Genomic DNA, 18,316 nt, shown 5'->3' on the forward strand with positions numbered 1-18,316 from the left:
AGATTTGCCTGCTATCTGGCCTCCAGATTGACATCGGATGGGTTTTCCGACATATAAATCATTTCTCTCCAAACCAGGCTCTTTACCAAATATTTCTCATCCTCCAAGCTGGGAAGACATACCTGATCTTCCACAAGTGACTATGAACAGAGTTGAAAAGCTGCTGTCTTATCGCAAAATGACTAAATAAATAAATGCTGAATAAAAGTGGAGTTCTAATCATTTAATCCACGATCACTTCTATGCAGTCTGCAGTGCTGTCTTTGGCATTAAATAATCAATCCAATTATCCATAACTTAAATACTTCATTTCCCTCTGATTTGATGGATGGGTACTTGAGCATGAAACTTAAATATTCAAAATAAACACCAGGGGTCAAGTCCCAGCACAGTCTCACTTCAAACACCCAACTCTGTCAATTGTGTGGAAATCTCTGAGTTACTGGTGAAATCATGTCCTACATGGATGGTGTTACCATAATACATTGTTTTCTAAAGCTGTCAGACTTGAGGCCTTGAGCTGGAAGGGTTGCCACACAAAAACGAAATCCAGTTGCATCTGGAAGCCTACACCTCCGTGGGAGTTTGAAAGAAGTTAAGCGCTGTTCTGTGCTGCACAGAACAGCTTTCTGTACAGGAGGTAGGCTATTAAATGCTTTCTGAACTCCATTAGTTACTCCTGCTGAGTGAAAAAAGTCCTCATAAATGCATAAAAATTAAATTGCCTATGAGGTAAGGAGTGAGATGGTACTTTGCTGCCAAATATTATTTTCCATTCAAATGGTTTACAATCACACATACAATGCAGAATCACAGTACATACCTGCAAGAAACAGGCCTAAAATCTAATGCCATCTTAATTTGGTTAAAATCTCGACTTTGCTTCAGTTTACTCCCGCTCTGTCCCCAACCCCTACCCCGGATGGAGTCCACAACTCCATTCCCTCCAGGCCAGACAGGCATGAGGTTCAGGCTGGCCCAACCTGGGAGTCAGAGATGCTGGGCCCCAGTGATTGAGAGGCCCCTGGCCCAGGCAGAGCTCTGAGCTGCAATCTTGGGGGGATGGGACTATTCAGAAAGGGAGAGACGCTCTTTTCTTCTCCCCTCTTCCCTCCCTGAACTCAGGAGAAGGTGGATATTGGATTGTAGTCAGGCATTCTGCCATCACACACACGCTCTGAAGAAGTCAACAGGAAGGAGACTGAAGCCGAAAGTTGGAGACTCTGATCCTGAGGACACTGCTGGGAGGCCCTCTCCAGCTGGACATGTGAATTTTCAGTTATATGAGCCAATAAATCCCACTTTTCTTAGATTTAGTTTTACTTTCACTTGCAATGCTTGGTGGCTCAGAGGTTAAAGCTTCTGCCTGCAATGCGGGAGACCTGGGTTCCATCCCTGGGTCGGGAAGATCCTCTGGAGAAGGAAATGGCAACCCACTCTAATATTCTTGCCTGGAGAATCCCATGGACAGAGGAGCCTGGTAGGCTACAGTCCACAGGGTCGCAAAGAGTCAGACACGACTGAGCGACTTCACTTTCACTTTTCACTTGCAATCAAACTAGACCTAGCAGATAACCAATTAACATGAAGAACCATTTCAATTTGCATTTCAGTCTTAAAGAGGCTGATCTGATTCTACAGATAAGGTGGGACACAGGCAAGTAAGTTGGCTTGCTGAGGTCCTCTGCTAGTCCAGAGTATGTATAACCAGGACTAGGAAAAAGAAGTATTTACTCTACCATGGGGAAAACTAATACATTGGACTTACCTGGAACTTTCAATTAAAACTCTGCTCTGATCAAACATTTACTTATTGGATATTGTTATACTTTAAAAAAAGAACTTATAAATTAATATTTTAAGTCATCATTTGCATTTGTACGTCGGATATGGACCTGAAAATACATTGATAAACTAAAATTTCTCAGTAATGCACTTGTGGCCTGCTGAGGCAGCAATAGAAATAAGCTCAACAAAAATAGCTTAAAATGTTTTATTAAGTATATATAATATTACAGGGCAATATTTACAAAGTTATGTTTTTTTAAATAAAAAAGTATCTTGGCAAAGATTGCAGATATTCAAAGCTTCAAACAGTGATAAATTGATTTAATACATATAAAAAGAAAACCTTTAACAGTAACACAGCTGTAAAACAACTTTGGTCTTTAAATCACTGCAAAAAATGGCTACTGACAAATAGCACACCTTTAATTGCTATGGAAAAAAGCCCCCAGGAGAGGATCTCACACATAGCAACATCAGAGTTTCCTTTATTTAGAATGGTTAATGGATATTTATACCGTGTGGAATCTAATTCTCAACAATGGCTCTTTGTAAATAATGCTCTGTTTAATAAAAACAAAAATGCTTCCGTCTCTCACCCTGATAACAACATTTAAGATTCCACTGATATTGCCTTACAGAGAAGTTCATTACAGATGCTCTCTTCTTTTCAAAAGGCTAAATTTATGGGAAAGCTGTTCTTAAATATTAAGGAAAGGCTGTCAAAAGCCAAAGGCAGGAAAGCTTCCTGTTCACTGCTCATCTCTGAAAAGTTACCTGGATTATCCCTATTAGCCATGGAAGATGACTTAACAAAGGACCCCAGTGGGTGATGGCAGTTGGAGGCTGAAAACATGACATGTGAAAGACGGTTTCTAAACAGAATCTTCATCAAATTAAATACAATATAATGATAAAGGGTTGCCCAACAATCACTTCTCTAGTTTCCAATAACAGGTAAAAAAGGGGTGTGCCATTCCATACATACACCACAGATGTCTGTTTTTGAATACCCATGTTAGGACAAAAGAAATCTAGGTGATACAGAGCTTAATTCTTATTAACGAGAAGGAAGCATAAATTCACAACTTTTCCAGCTTTATTATAACTCAAATCACAATTTGGTTGGTCACTTACTAAAATAACTACAACATCCTGAAAAGAACAATATTCTCAAGTATGGGATAATCCTATTATTTTCATTCTGACATTCTCAGAAAATTAACAGATTGGACCTAGGGTTTCCAGGCGAAAAAACTATCACCTTTGAAGGTTTTCAGAGCATGTGAAATTTGTCTAAAAAGAAAAATCTCTGGCTCACTCTATTAACAATATGGGGAAACTGAAATACAGCCTACTCAACCATCAGATTTACAGAGTGAGCCTCTAATGTATGCAAACACTGCAGGAAGAGAAAGGAAGGGGAAAAAAGGCTCTTGCTTTATGGTGGAATTTTTAAAACTGAATGAGAGGAGCAAGACAAAAACCCAGCAGAGCTAAGCAGAGACACACAAAGTACTAGGAAAGGTAAGTAAGAGATGAGAGGCAGCGAGATAGGCACAGACCGCAAAGGAGAGCCAGAAGGGGCAGAAGGGTGGGAGGATAATGTTTTGAAGGAGAGAGAATTTGATTTGTTGCCAAAATGACAAATGTTGTCACTCTGAGAACATACAGTAAATTAAACTGAAGTCGATGGCAAAAATTGGGATCACTGATTAAAAAAGCATATTATGGGGGTAACAGATAATACTGATACTCAAAACAGCTGAGAACTTTAATTTGGTGTGACAGAAAACTTACTGTCATTAGAAGTCTAATTTAAAGAGAATGAACTGGCCCAACGATGCCCAAGGAAGAGGGCGCCTGCTGCTGTGGTCCCTCTTCCAGAGAAGTTGGCAAGTAACAGCAAGGGTAACAGTAACATTGGCCTTTCTCCTGCCACCTCTGTGTGCTGTCTAGGGCAGGGACTGCCTCCAAAGACAGGTAGTGTTAAAGAGAACACAAAGGACGGATAAGTCCCAAGATTAAGCCCCAAATAAATGAGAGCTGACTACATATTAAAAGGTACAACTCTGGTTCATTAAAAAGTTTATTATAAGATTTCATATAGAGAACAGGAGTTTGGATGTTTTTCAAGTCCACCTGCTTTTTTCCTCCTTTCATCAGAATTGATTTCTAAATTAACAAACTATATTAGTAAAATACAAATGTTTTCCGAAGGAAGAAGAGCAGTGGAAGCCATCAAATTTGTATAAAGGAATACAGCTCCCTCTACATGTTAATACTTTGGACAGGAACACAATTAGGGAAGAACATATATTTTTCTTTTTTTCAAAAAGAACTGTTTTCATAGTATGTTCACTTTTCTAAGAGGCATCAGCAGGTTATAAATTTTGGTTTGCCATGGGCAAACCACTTGGTCCCAACGTAAAATATGACAAGTAATTTGGCATAAACGAGGTACATGGGAACATTCAGTGACTATTAATAATGCAACTACAAATAGCAATGTCTTCTTACACAAACAGGAAGAAAAACCAGTATTTTTAGAGGGCACTGGTGAGCAGTCAAAAAGCTTGGCAAATTACCTAGAACTTTTTAAACATTTTAAGTGATCGATTATTCACATCAAATAGAAGTCCACCCAATAAAGATCTTTGTTTTTAAATGTTCTCACTAGAAGCATGAAATTAACATTTGCTCTCCCATAGGTACCTCACCTTTGTCCATACAGAAGAGGTACGTGCCTATCTTATACATATGCACACACAAACACACACCCGCAAGGGAAGAAAATCTAATAATCTAAAAGCACTCCAGGCGATCACGACTGTCAGAATGTTAATCTTCTTCTACTGGGGGGTAGGAAACGTGGGGGGGGGTGTTTTACTTTTCAATCTTAGGGTAAAGTGAATATGAGGCAGGACTACAGGAGGAGATGATGAGTGTTTATCATGCAACACAGATACAACAGTAATAAAACCACCCGTTCAGGGCTGGCCTGTTGGCCTGACGGTGACACACATTATGTTGCCATGCAGGAGACTCATAGTTCAAATCTCAATCTTGGTTTTTCATGCCCCAGATCAGAAAAGAAGCGAAGAAACACTGTAGATTGTGCCTTCAAATCCAAGGAAGGGAATACATATGTTACAACCATCGCTATTTCTGCTGAAAAGTGTGAACATAGTTCTTTGAGAATAAGTCTGGCTCCTTTCTGAAGTGATGCTACTGTGTCACTGGACCATGTTCAAAGAGGAGAAAAAGTGCTACATCTCGTACAGCAGAAGCAAATAACAGGAGGACAAGACAGCATGTAAAGGGTCATGTGAGAAAAAGGAAGAAAACATCCATCAACAAAACTACCCTCAATCTGGAAAGGGTCTGGTACACTGTATGTTGAGGGGATAACGTGTGAGTGGCAACCCCCAAGAATGAAGACCATGATCCTCAGCAGTATCACACCCCATGTAGGCAGCCAACAAGATGTTCCTAAATGAATTTCTAGTCTGTACTTAACATTATGCCCCTGACCCAGAAGAGGCAGACATTATTCAGTTAACACCATAACAGCCAAAGTGGCTGTGCCAAAGTTCGCTAAGGTTTGATGGAAGCCTCTGTTTTCATAGATAGCTCTGGGTAACCAGGGTAGTGCCAGGAAATTTTCACCTTGGACCAATTTAAGTTGGTGACCTAGAGTTAAGAGGCCCCAGGATCTGGAAGGCATCATTCTTGGAAGTTGCCCACTCTACTTTTGCCCCTAATTGAATAAAAATAACAACAAAAACCTGGATTATCAATTGGGCACACAACACAGATCATAATTCATTTATTAATTAAATTTAAAAATGCTTTGAATAAAAACTTAACTGTAACAATCATTTAAAGGTCAATTATTTACTTTCTCCCATAGATGGAAACCAGTTACTGTTCTTGTTCTCTTCTCCAGGACAATGAATCAAGGCCATGGTGCTTAAACACAAGTGTACTTCTTTCATGTCATACTACTCTCCAAATCAGAGTCCATCACTCCACTTCAGTTACTCTGGAAAATTGAAAAATGGATATATAATTGCTATGCATGTCTATTTTCTATGCCTTAACAAGTTGATATATTTTAAAAACTGAAAATTGTTTCAGATATATGGTATCTAAAAATAAAGAAAAATTATTTAATCTTAGATTTCCAAAGGTCACAGACATAAACTAGACAATCCATTAGCCTTTTTAGCTGCAGTAAGCAAAAGGCCAATGCCAAATGGAAATGTAAATCAACAAAACCTGATAATCTCCGTTTGCTGGGTTAGCTGAGAAGAAGTCAAGAGATGTTGATTTTTCCAAAGTAAAAGACATTGATCCTAGAATAATATGCTATCACTTTCATTTTAGATTGACACCATTCATTTAATGTAAGAAAATGAAATTGAGATCAGGTGTTAAGTGAAAGAGGAAATGGGACTGTGGTCCCAAGAGGGCACCCGGTACCTCACTTACCAAAAAGGCAGATACACATGGGCCTTGTGACCTGTCAGTAGGAAGAGCCCACCACACAGACATTTGGAAAAAACCCAACAAATTCTGAACAGCTAAAATTAGCAAAATTAAGGGAATTTCAAAGGTTGGTATAGTTATCATGTGCTGTGAAAATACAAAATCTGCTGTCTCTACAATGGTGCCCAAAAAGTCATATCTTAAGGAGAATTAATAACGGAAGAGGCACTCAAGGCTCTTCTGGTTTTCTGAAAATGGGGAAGAGTTTAGTCTCTTCATACAACTACAGAAGAATGACACCACAGTAGGAAAAGGAGAAAAACAATGAAATTAAAAAAACAAAAACAAAAAAACAACAACAGAACACGAGAATGCAAACACAGACAAGCCATGCCACACTTTCAGGTATCAGTTCTTTTTTAAATGTCATTTAATGTTTTCCTTCTGATCCTGTTTTTTTCTGGGGGTGCAGTGGTTAGCAGAGCATGCATTTTTCGTAATAAAGGCTGTGACACAAATTTGCAAAGGGGGCATCATTCTGTGACTGCTTACTGAACACAGTCCAGGCACTGTTTTAAACTTAGCTCACCAAACACAACTGGTGTGTTTTTAATCTTATGCAAAAACTAATTGCACTCAGGGGAATATAGCCTCTTGAGTTAACTGCTGCATTTTGCTGTAGAGGTGAGCACGTATGTCACAGAGTTTAGAACAATAAACTGAAGGCAGACTATTTACATGATCAAGGAATGATTATAAATATCAAAGGTATGAAGAAAGTTTCGATAAAATGAAAACATAATTATTCAAATGTTAACAGAACTCAAATATCAGAATATGCTAAGGTAAAATTAAAACGAATGCTTACAGAACTCAATATCTCATACTTAATTAGCTTTAAGAACTAATAAATATAGGTCTTTGAAACAGTCATTAAAAATTAAAAATTATTAGCCCAGAGTCCCCCCTTCAAAAAGCTGGAGTGACTAAACATGTCTTTTTCAATCCTCTCCCAAAAGGTTAGAATCCAATCCTTGCTTTAAAAAGCTGAGATATTAAGTCTCCATGAGCCAAATGCAACAAAATCACCAAACATGAGCACAGAAGAAACCCTGTCAAGACGATAAAGATTTGTGCCAAATTATCTAAGCGTCTTACAAAGAGCATTTAAAGTTTCAGTCATCAGACACTGCATCTGAAAAATGCTTGTTTATTTTTTAAAGCAGTTATTTTTCTTTGTTATGAGCAATATGACTGGAGAGTCTGATTAGTGATACCCTACAGCTTTTATATTATTAGTTTTGCAACTTGTAACAGAGTAAGTAAGTTTTATAAACTAAGAAATGTAGGCCTTTATGATTTGACAGTGTCCCTTAAAAGAAAAAAAACCCCACACTTTCAAGAAGCAATTTTACTTCTTTTCAATGTCCATATTTTAACCAAGCTATAATTGCAGGTGCATTTTATACTTACCATCATTCATCATCCCTTTTGATTCTTTAAATGCTAAGAATTAGTAATAAGCCAAGCAGTTAGTAAGATTCTACAATTAGAAATCATTTCTAGACAAACAAATATGCGGTAATATCATGCCCAGTTAATTTTAAGATTACTATTTAGTTACAAAAGCCTTCTTGTGGGTCATACCCACAGGCTCCGCAAAGGACACAAAGTCGTTGGGAATACAGATCTAGATTTGGGGAGAAGTGAGATACTTCGGTCTCACTCCATGATGACAGTCTATATCTGAAATTTATAATTAAAAATTGAAACTAACTGAGATCCTTCTCTACTGGGGGTGTTACATTTCATCTTGGCCAATTAAAAAGGCAAGAGAGTCCCCCCACCCCAAATCACTTGGCTCGAGAGACACAGAACAGTGCATTTTTCTCTCAGAGGTGACAACACTACAAAAGCAATACTCTTAATTCTTGATGAATAATCAAGAAAAGAGAGGTTAGGTAATTAAAAAAAGAAAAGAAACTAGATTCTTCTCAAGGCACAGAGAGCATTCTAACTGCTTTGGGGCCTAATTCAATTTATGATGATCTGGTAACGGATCAAGAAGAACATATAAATTTGTAATAACCACATACCATTAAGAGGTTCCTCTACAGCTTTCTGGAAAATATTTAAAATATATTTACATAAAATAGAATTTATTTCATGTTCTTTCATACTATAATTTATATATGCTAACATTTAAACTGTATGTATAAACAGTGAATCCTACAGCCAAAAGACAAAGTAAGGCAATAAAGGTTAGGAAGACAAAGCTTGCCAAATTTAGCTAATAGTTTGATAATAACAGAATCATTCTCTTAATACTTTCTGTGCAGAACTTCCCACCCTACCCTACCTCTCTCTGTTCAAGAAATCCTAACTACAGAACACAAACACAGATAGCAACATAATAAGCAATACAGTTAAGTCAGATATGAGAGCAATCATTTTCAAGTCATGCAAACTGAACTTGGTAACAGGAAAGACAAGTGTTAGGATTGATGGGTCTAATGGCCGAATTATCTTTAACAGAGGCACTTTTAAAACTTCTAGCTGTTTGGGACCTGGGTAGCTATGGTATCAATCTTTTTAGAATGAACACGTGGGGTAACGTGCACCCCCACTTCCCTCACCTCTCCGGAATGTCTGTGGAGGCTTATCAGCTTTACGGGCATGTGTAATCACCCCTTCCTGCCACAGACAGGACAGTCTCGTTTTTGGCATCCCAGACAGAGCTATTACTAATCCTTAATCCTTTTTAGGAAGATGAATACAATATGGCCCTTCCAGATCTTATTTCCATAAAGTAGTTCCTGTCCCTGTCACCATGATGAAAAAATGGCTTTTTTCATCCCCCACCATTTATCCCTTTCAGTTTACCTCCTCAATTGCTTCTTTTCTTGGAATTTTCTCAGGTAGCTTATGATACAGAAAAACCACAGTGCAATTTGGAGGAAGAAAAATGCTTATAAAATGGGGGAAAGAGGGAAATGAATCAATTCAGAACAGCTGTTTTTTGGCCATAGTTCCATTTATTTTATAGATTATTGTTTTTAATGAAATCAATTTAATATGAACTTCTCTCCTCATTTTTAAGCCTGAAATATCATTCTGTATATGCACTTCACATGTGTCTAACAGGTGAGGCAATATATTGGAATCAGATTCTTTCAGCAGATAATGACCATTATTCCTACAAACTTTCCAGTTCTGGGCATGAGAAAACAGCACAATCTTAAGGAATCGTTTATTCTAACCCATTGCTAGTAAATGACCAAGTTTTAAAATAGATTGGATCTATCCATGCAAAGGTCATAAAGTGACTTCATACGTGTGTGCTAAGTTGCTTCAGCTGTGTCTGACTATTTGCGACCCTGTGGACTGCAGCCTGCCAGGCTCCTCTATCCATAGGATTCTCCAGACAAGAATACTAGAGTGGCTTGTCATGCCCTCTTCCAGGGGATCTTCCTGACCCAGGGATCAAACCCACGTCTCTTATGTCTCGTTCATTGGCAGGTGGGTTCTTTACCACCAGTGCAACCTCAGAAACCCTGAAATAACTTCAGTGTTCTCTTAATTTGATTCTTGGTGAACAGTGAGCAATGGGGTTCAATATCTCAATTACCATTCCTCAGACTAAACCATCAAGTATCACACCCAATTCATTTAAGAAATTTTAACTTACCTTAGGAGGTTGTATAGTCCTGTGATTGGAAGCTGATCACATTAAAAAATAAGAAAATTAATTTAATAAATGAAAGCAATTAAGGCAATATTATGTTTAATTTTAAGATAAAACATTTAGGGCTAAAACTAAACATGTCAGAAACTCCACTGAAAGAGTTTGGCTTTGATAGACTAAAGGTACAGAACACTCAATCATATACACTGACAGAAAAAAATGATGCAAATAATCCACCCCAATCAAATAATAAACACATACACACTCTCATTTGTACATGTCATATGTCCCTCAAAATCAGTCACTTTTTATACTTCGTGGTGGAAAAACAGTCATCTACTCACCCCTGCTGTAGGCTTTACACCCCTCCCTACTCAACCCAGCTGGAATGTGGAATTGCCCACCCTTAGCTCACTGCTGTTGTTCCTGCAGCCCATCCTCTTTTTTTTTTTCTTCTTCCCTCTTTCCAGTTTTCAAAGCTCCAGCTAGCTAACAAACTAAAGAAAATATCAGATCCCTCTGAGTTTAGAGAATTATTTGAGGCCAGCTAGTTTTAGCTACAATCAAGCCCTTCTCTGTCTGTATTCCCCCCTAGCTTTTCAAGTTACCCTTCACTGCCTCTCAGTGGATTGGTTAATGAAGATGAAGAAATAAGGGGATGAAGAAAGTGACACAAGAATGGCTCTAGTTGCACAGGGAAGAAGAGAAATGATCCTTATAAAAACCAAGTAAGAAGGTCCAGGAGCAGCTAAAACTGGTCTTAAATACAGAATCAGAGTCCTACAGATGCAAAAGCATCAAGGGGCAACACCCTGCGGGTCATTCGGTAGGAAGAGGATGCTACTGGATGGTCAATTCCACTGATCTCTGGACTGGATGATGGCACTGATTTATTTATGAGAAGAATGAGGCAGGCCCCTAGAACTGCTCTGGTCTTCTGTGCTCAGTATTTCCTACCACTTCTCCATGCCTTCTCTATCAAGCTTCCAAAGCTGATGGGAAATGGGGGTAAGACCTGAGCCAAGGGAAGCCAACCTACAGACAAGTCAGAAGCTTGGTCAGACTTGTTCCAAAAGGGAAAATGGTAACTGACTGGCCTGAAAAGTTTCTTTCCCACTGGAACCTGGAGAGGAGAAGAAAGAAGACGAGAAAGCTGATGAAGGGAAAGAAAGGTGAAAAGGAGACAGAAAGTAAGCAAGGAGAAGCTCAAAGCTCAGAGCCAAAGGTAAGAATACAGACCAGTGAGAAGACATGAATAGGATTAAAAAAAAAAAAAAAACATTAAGGAGAGGATGAGCTATCTGGCTAGCAGGTAAAGAACCAAAGAGAGAGAGAGAGAGAGTAAGTACACTGGCAGAGGGCATCTGCTAACTCTTGCTACTGAGAGGGCAAATCATGACTCAGACTTCAGAGATGTGTTGGATTCTTCCAATTCCTAAAGCACTTATTTGTTCCACTCTCTGTGAGGATCAGTTATGTATCTGCTTTCACGCGATTCCAATCTCTGTTAGTGCCATGTGTGGTTTTAAAGTAAATCTCCTTTACTGGAGGCATTTGAAAGTGGTTTGGTCCTTGAGACCAAACAAGAAGAAATGTCTTTTTAAAGTACTACGGAATAAAATGTGTTGGGAATATGGGCAATCACAATTAGCAACCTCTGAAATAAACCAAACAGAGTTATAGAACTTTATTTGGGACAATCATGGTAGTTATACATATATACAACTTACTTCAGCTAAACCATGCCCCATGTCCATGTTCTATCTAGGAAGAGAACTTAGCAGCCATGTAATGTGAAGGGTCAGAGGTAAGATTTTAAAGCTATATTTTTGACCTCATAAATTGTTAGAATTAGTATTAAGAACTGCCAAGCAACTCTTTTAATAGTCTTAAAAAAGTGTGAAGAAGTTTCTGAGTTCTAATTCTCAGGTCCAAGGAGCATCATATTTGGCTAGCCCATTCTGAAACAAAGAGCTCTATAAAGAACATTGATCCAAAGGGCACCAGTCAGCTGTGACCCCTCTAATATAAGACCAAACAATGCAGAAGTGAATTTAGCTTGAGTTAATCCTCTCTAATAGGCATATGACCTATGTGACTAAAGAATGATTGTGATATGTGAGTGGGGGTGTGTGTATAAATCACAAGCCTTAAGCATTTCATGTAAGCTCACTTGCCAAGCTTCTTCTCTACCAAAAACACTTGATACAAGGAGTAAATATATTTCCAGGTTTTGAGTTTTCAGGGACAACTTTATCTTTTGATACCAGATTCACCTCTCCCCAACAATGGGCAAGAAAATTTCACTGAATTTTACATATCGATTCTGTGTCTTTCTAAAATATGTGAGATGAGATGTGGTCAATGTGGTTCCTGACTGTTAGGAGGCTGATTTGTATCAAAACATTACTATATTCCCTTATACAGAATTAAATAGTAATGGCTTAAGAAAATTAACAAGTAATGACCCTTATGAAGAATGAACATAAGCACCCTACATAGGTAATACACCCAACTTCATTGCTGAGTTTAGTTAGTTCTTTTTAATCTTCTATATTTTCTCATATTGTTATTGTTCTCAACCCTTGATTTCATTTTATGAAACAAATGTTTCAGTAAACAAACTCCAACACAGTTAAAAAATAACATAGAAAATGAAATTTAAAAACCTACTCTTTAAATAATATTTAAGGCTACAAATTTAAACTGGGAAATAATGAAAATAATGAAAGTTAAATCTCTCACAGGGACATAAACAGTTTGGATTTAAAAGTCAAGACACATTCTTTAGACTTTTCCAAAATAGAACATCAGCAACAAGTAAAAGTTACACTGAAAGCATTTACAATTTTACTTCCTAATACAAATGCTCAAATTTGCAACCTTAAATGTTATATATACTCATATTTATATATTCAGTTATATATGAAAAATACATCAACTTTTCTAGTCTACCACATTATCTAAAGAGCTACTTCCCTGTACCTTTTCTCTTCTTGTCCTTCAACTGACCAAAGGCATTTCTCTGAACTCTGGTATCAGACAAGTTGATTTGAAAAGTTAATTTAGAAAAGTCTCAAAATGTAAATAAAAGCTAACTTAATTCTTCACTTACATATACTTATAAAACTACCATAAAGAAAAAACAGTTTGAGGAACTTGCTAGGAATTCAGTTTCACTTTGAATTTAATGTGAGAATAATACGTTTGTAATGATAATGGTTTCACAGGCTTCTCAGGGGTGTAGTGGTGGAAAAGGGGAGAGAGCAACATCAAGGGGGCAGCAGCTAGAAGACGCCTGTTCCCATTGAGTCAGTATCTCCAGACCTGCTGGTCATCAGACAGGGAAGGCAAGAGGGAGCATGGGAATAAAAGGGAGGGAAATCCAGATAATGAGGGGAAAAAAAAAGAACAAAGAGCTGACCACCAGTCAAAGATCCCTAATACTACATCAGCTGCATGGGTACTGCAGGTCACATACTGTTCTCAAGTATTAATAGGGAGCAACATCATTGGCAGAGTCATCTTCAAGAACCAGACAAATGGTGATTAAAAAGTCAAACCCAGGTCTCAGGGACTGAACCCAGGTCTTCCACCTTGTAGGCAGACATTTTATGAGACACCAGGGAAGCTTAAAAGGAGCTAATATAAACCAGGGACTTCCCTAATGGCTCAGTGGTAAAGCACCCGCCTGCCAATGCAGGAGACACAGGTTCGATCCCTGGGTCAGGAAGATGCCCTGGAAAAGGAAATGACAACCCACACCAATATTCTTGCCTGAAGAATGCTCATGGACAGAGGAACCTAGAGGACTACAGTCCACAAGGTCACAAAGAGTTGGACACAACTGAGCAACTTAGCACAAGGCACAGCACAAATGATTTCAAATTAATTATTTAAAAAATACAGTGGCATTTGCTGTATTTTCTCATTTTTGGAATTACTCATTCACTTCTTTTGTCCTAGACAGTAAGAATCAGCCAAAAGCATTATCCACATTCTATATTTGAAATTCCTCGCATAGGCTAACAAAAATAAGGCTGACTTACCAACACATTTCATATAAACTAATCCAAGTAATTCTGCTAGAGCTATAATACCCAAACCTGAAATCAGAAGAGGACCATGCACTGGGATACATTCTGTAAAGACAAATGAAGTTCTATATTAGAAATTCATATGAAATGATTGATTTTTTAAAAGAACTAGCAATGACAGCAATAATATTGAGTTTTTAAAAATTGTCCTTTTATCAAGAAACAAAAATTATCTACATTTGTTCATCACTATTAAGTCAGTCAATGAAATGACTTCAAATTATTAAAAGAAAAAATCCTTTGTCTGTATAGTATGTACCTTATCACATCAAGACTAATGGGAAATAGTGTGTAAAGCCTAAGGCCCCAACCCACTGGATGGAGCCTAGTTATTTTAAAAGCTCTCTCACAGATATAGGCAGAGCAGTCTGGCTGCTGAAAGAATCAACCCACAAGCCATAAACAGCCAGTATACTCATAGCAATGTGGAAAGCACTATCAGCAATGTGGAAAGCACTATCCTCAGTGCGGGGAGCACACGACACTAAACGCCAGCCAGGATGTGGAGCAACAGGAACTTTCATCCATTGCTGGTGGTAATGCAACATGGTATAGCCACCTTGGAAGACAGTGTGGCAGTTTGCTGAAAAACTAAACATGTTCTAAACATACAACACAACATACTCCACTGCACTCCACTGGAGTTGAAACTTATGTCCACACAAAGACCTGCACGTGGATGTTTAGAGCAACTTTATTCTTAATTGTCGCAAACTGGAAGCAACCAAGATGTCCTTCAATAAGTGAATGGATAAACAAACTGTAGTATACAATACAATGGAATGTTATTCAGTGCTAAAAAGAAACGAGCTATCAAGCCACAAAAAGAGAAATCTTAAATGAATTTTACGAAGTAAAAGAAGTTAATTTGAAAAGGCAACATACTATGGACACGTTAAAAACACTGGTGGCTGCTGGGGTAATTAGGGAGAGGGAAGATAAACAGGCAGAAGAGAGGATTTTTAGGGCAATGAAACTGAACTGAATGATATCATATCTCTGACTATGATCCATATCATTATACATGTATCAAAATCATAGCATATACAACACTAAGAATGAACCCTCATGTAAATTATACACTTGGGGTGATAATATGTCAATGTTGGTTCAATGACTATAATGCATTTATCACTCTGGCAGGGGATGTTGATAGTGGAAGAGGTTGCTATGGGGGTATATGGGAACTCAGTACGTTTTACTCAAGTTTGCTGTGAACCAGAAACTGCTCTAAAAAAAATGAAGTCTACAAAATAAAAGCAAGAAGAAAAAGAAAGAGAACCCTACTAAGACAAGGCGAGACTAGAGAAGGCTGAGACTCTTACCTGAGACACAGAGGCTGAATCCAACCACAGAGAGCACATAGCCCAGTATCTGAAGGATCAGTATGCTGATGGTGTAGGAGGACATCCCCATAGCTGGACAGAGGAAAAGTGTGTTGAGGGCATTTAAAAAGCAGTCAGTCCTGCTTGTATTTTGTGCAATCGAGAATAACAGCCTATGACCAAAGACTGCCTCTGGAGTTCTTGTCAGACGGTAAATTCTTTCCCGTTGACCTATCTTCTATGTCTAGATCTGTAATTTTATAACAAATCAATACTTTTCCAATTATAGGCCAGAGATAGGCTCTAAGGCTGAGAGTCACATGGGTAACTAAAAAAAAATAGATTCCAATATTAACAAAAATGTTAGTGATTTACTCCTAAAGTGCAGTTAAAATGATACCAATTACAGGTTGGATATCTACAAGTTAAGATTTGCCATAACTAAAAAAAGAGCTACTCTTTCTTATTTATAATTCTATTTTGTAGAACTAGCTAAAACCTGAAATAAAAATATAATGATAATCATTAGGAAATTATATAGCATAACTTTAAAAATATACTGATATCAAATATACACAAAAATAATTTTTTACAAGATAACTGAATGCCTTGAAAACCCAAGCCAACTTTAAAATAATTCCATATGGGTAAAATATCACTAAGAATAGCCTGGGAAATCTGTTAATAAAGCAACTTCTATTGAGTAGTTAAAAAAAATACAAGAATATTTTAACCAAAAATGCTGTTCTTTAAATGAAAAAGGAGAGCAAAATCATTACACCAATACTCACCTATCATAAATACACAGTAATGAAGTAATATTAATATTACTGTAGGAAGTACAATTAAACCAAGTCCTGAAGCATTCTTTGTTGAATATTCACCTGTTAATAATGAAACATAATAATTAATATTTTCCTACAAACCCCCTACTCTTACAAATCATTACTTAATTTATTAAATTACCGCTCTTACAAACTACAAAAGGTTTAAAAATATTTCCTCCAAAACTTCACACAAAATAAATGACTATTTTTTTTATTATTCTAGACCAAATTTAAAACACGTAAATGTCAACACATAAGTCTGAAGACATCAAACCTTGAGTTGGCTCTGCCTCCTTATTAACTACTTCACATAATTACAATGAGAAACTCTGGGATCTCTTACCATTCCCTTCACTTGTATACTCAACCTGTCCCAAAGTCAAAGCAATTGTTCTTTCAAATTGTCTTCTAAATTAATCTCCTTCCTCCCCCTGTTAAAGTAGTGCTCAAAATTCTACAAGTCAGGCTTCAACAGTACATGAATCACAAACTTTCAGAGGTTTAAGCTGGATTTAGAAAAGGCAGAGGAACCAGAGATCAAATTACTAACATCTGTTGGATCATCGAAAAAGCAAGAGTTCCAGAAAAACATATACTTCTGCTTTACTGATTACACCTAAGTCTTTGACTGTGTGGATCACAATAAATTGTGGGAAATTCTTAAAGAAATGGGAATACCAGACCATCTGACCTGCCTCCAGAGAAATCTGTAGGTAGATCAAGAAGCAACAGTTTGAACTGGACATGGAACAACAGCCTGGTTCCAAATTGGGAAAAGATTATGTCAAGACTAAATACTGTCACCCTGATTATTTAACTTATATGCAGAGTTCAGTTCCGTCGCTCAGTCATGTTGGACTCCTTGTGATCCCATGGACTGCAGCAGCCCAGGCATACCTGTCCATCACCAACCCCTGGAGTTTACTCAAACTCATGTCCATTGAGCCAGTGATGCCATCCAACCATCTCATCCTCTGTCATACCCTTCTTTTCTCACCTTCAATCTTTCCCAGCATCAGAGTCTTTTCCAGTGAGTCAGTTATTTGCATCAGGTGGCCAAAGTATTGGAGTATCAGCTTCAACATCAGTCCTCCCAATGAACACTCAGGACTGATCTCCTTTAGGATGGACTGGCTGGATCTCCTTGCAATCCAAGGGACTCTCAAGAGTCTTCTCCAACACCACAGTTCAAAAGCATCAATTCTTTGGCACTCAGCATTTTTTATAGTCCAACTCTCACATCCATACATGACTTCTGGAAAAACCATAGCCTTGACGAGATGGATCTTTGTTGGCAAAGTAATGTCTCTGCTTTTTAACATGCTATCTAGGTTGGTCATAACTTTCCTTCTGAGGAGTAAGGATCTTTTAATTTGATGGCTGCAATCACCATCTGCAGTGATTTTGGAGCCCCCCAAAATAAAGTCAGCCACTATTTCCATCGTGTTTCCATCTATTTGCCATGAAGTGATGGGAAAGGATGGCATGATCTTAGTTTTCTGAATGTTGAGCTTTAAGCCAACTTTTTCACTCTCCTCTTTCACTTTCATCAAGAGGCTCTTTAGTTCTTCTTCGCTTTCTTCCATAAGGTTGTGTCATCTGCTTATCTGAGGTTATTGATATTTCTCCCAGCACTCTTCATTCCAGCTTGTGCTTCATCCAGCCCAGCATTTTCCATGATGTACTCTGCATATAAGTTAAATAAGCAGGGTGACAATATACAGGCTAGACATACTCCTTTTCCTATTTGGAACCAGTCTGTTGTTCCATGTCCAGTTCTAACTGTTGATTCCTGACCTGCATACAGATTTTTCAAGAGGCAGGTCAAGTGGTCTGCTATTCCCATCTCTTTCAGAATTTCCCACAGTTTGTGGTGATCCACACAAAGGCTTTGGCATAGTCAATAAAGCAGAAATGGATGTTTTTCTGAAACTCTCTTTCTTTTGTGATGATCCAGCAGATGTTGGCAATTTGACCTCTGGTTCCTCTGCCTTTCCTAAAACCAGCTTGAACATGGTTCACATACTGTTTAAGCCTGGCTTGGAGAATTTAGAACATTACTTTACTAGCGTGTGAGATGAGTGCAATTGTGCAGTAGTTTAAGCA

At 37.9% G+C, this 18,316-nt stretch overlaps 1 protein-coding gene across 9 annotated transcripts in view; it reads right to left on the reverse strand.

The window, feature by feature from the left end:
* Positions 1–1,979: 1,979 nt before the first annotated feature.
* Positions 1,980–18,316, reverse strand: part of CD47 (CD47 molecule) — a 62,207-nt gene continuing 45,870 nt past the window's right edge. For 3 of the 9 annotated variants that reach the window (XM_060417303.1, XM_060417282.1, XM_042230907.2), the window contains 6 exons: positions 16,175–16,267; positions 15,384–15,476; positions 14,011–14,103; positions 9,965–9,996; positions 8,373–8,397; positions 1,980–5,830 (listed from right to left, as the gene is read on the reverse strand). In XM_060417303.1, the coding sequence (XP_060273286.1) occupies positions 5,826–5,830; positions 8,373–8,397; positions 9,965–9,996; positions 14,011–14,103; positions 15,384–15,476; positions 16,175–16,267 (341 nt within the window). In that variant the 3' untranslated portion in view covers positions 1,980–5,825. Of the gene's footprint in view, positions 5,831–6,279; positions 6,311–7,749; positions 7,783–8,372; positions 8,398–9,964; positions 9,997–14,010; positions 14,104–15,383; positions 15,477–16,174; positions 16,268–18,316 lie in introns of all 9 variants that reach the window. The other 6 variants (XM_027979833.3, XM_027979820.3, XM_060417271.1 and 3 more) reach the window with 4 other exon arrangements.

Source organism: Ovis aries, chromosome 1 (genome assembly GCF_016772045.2).
Source record: "Ovis aries strain OAR_USU_Benz2616 breed Rambouillet chromosome 1, ARS-UI_Ramb_v3.0, whole genome shotgun sequence".
In the NCBI taxonomy this organism is placed as follows: domain Eukaryota; kingdom Metazoa; phylum Chordata; class Mammalia; order Artiodactyla; family Bovidae; genus Ovis; species Ovis aries.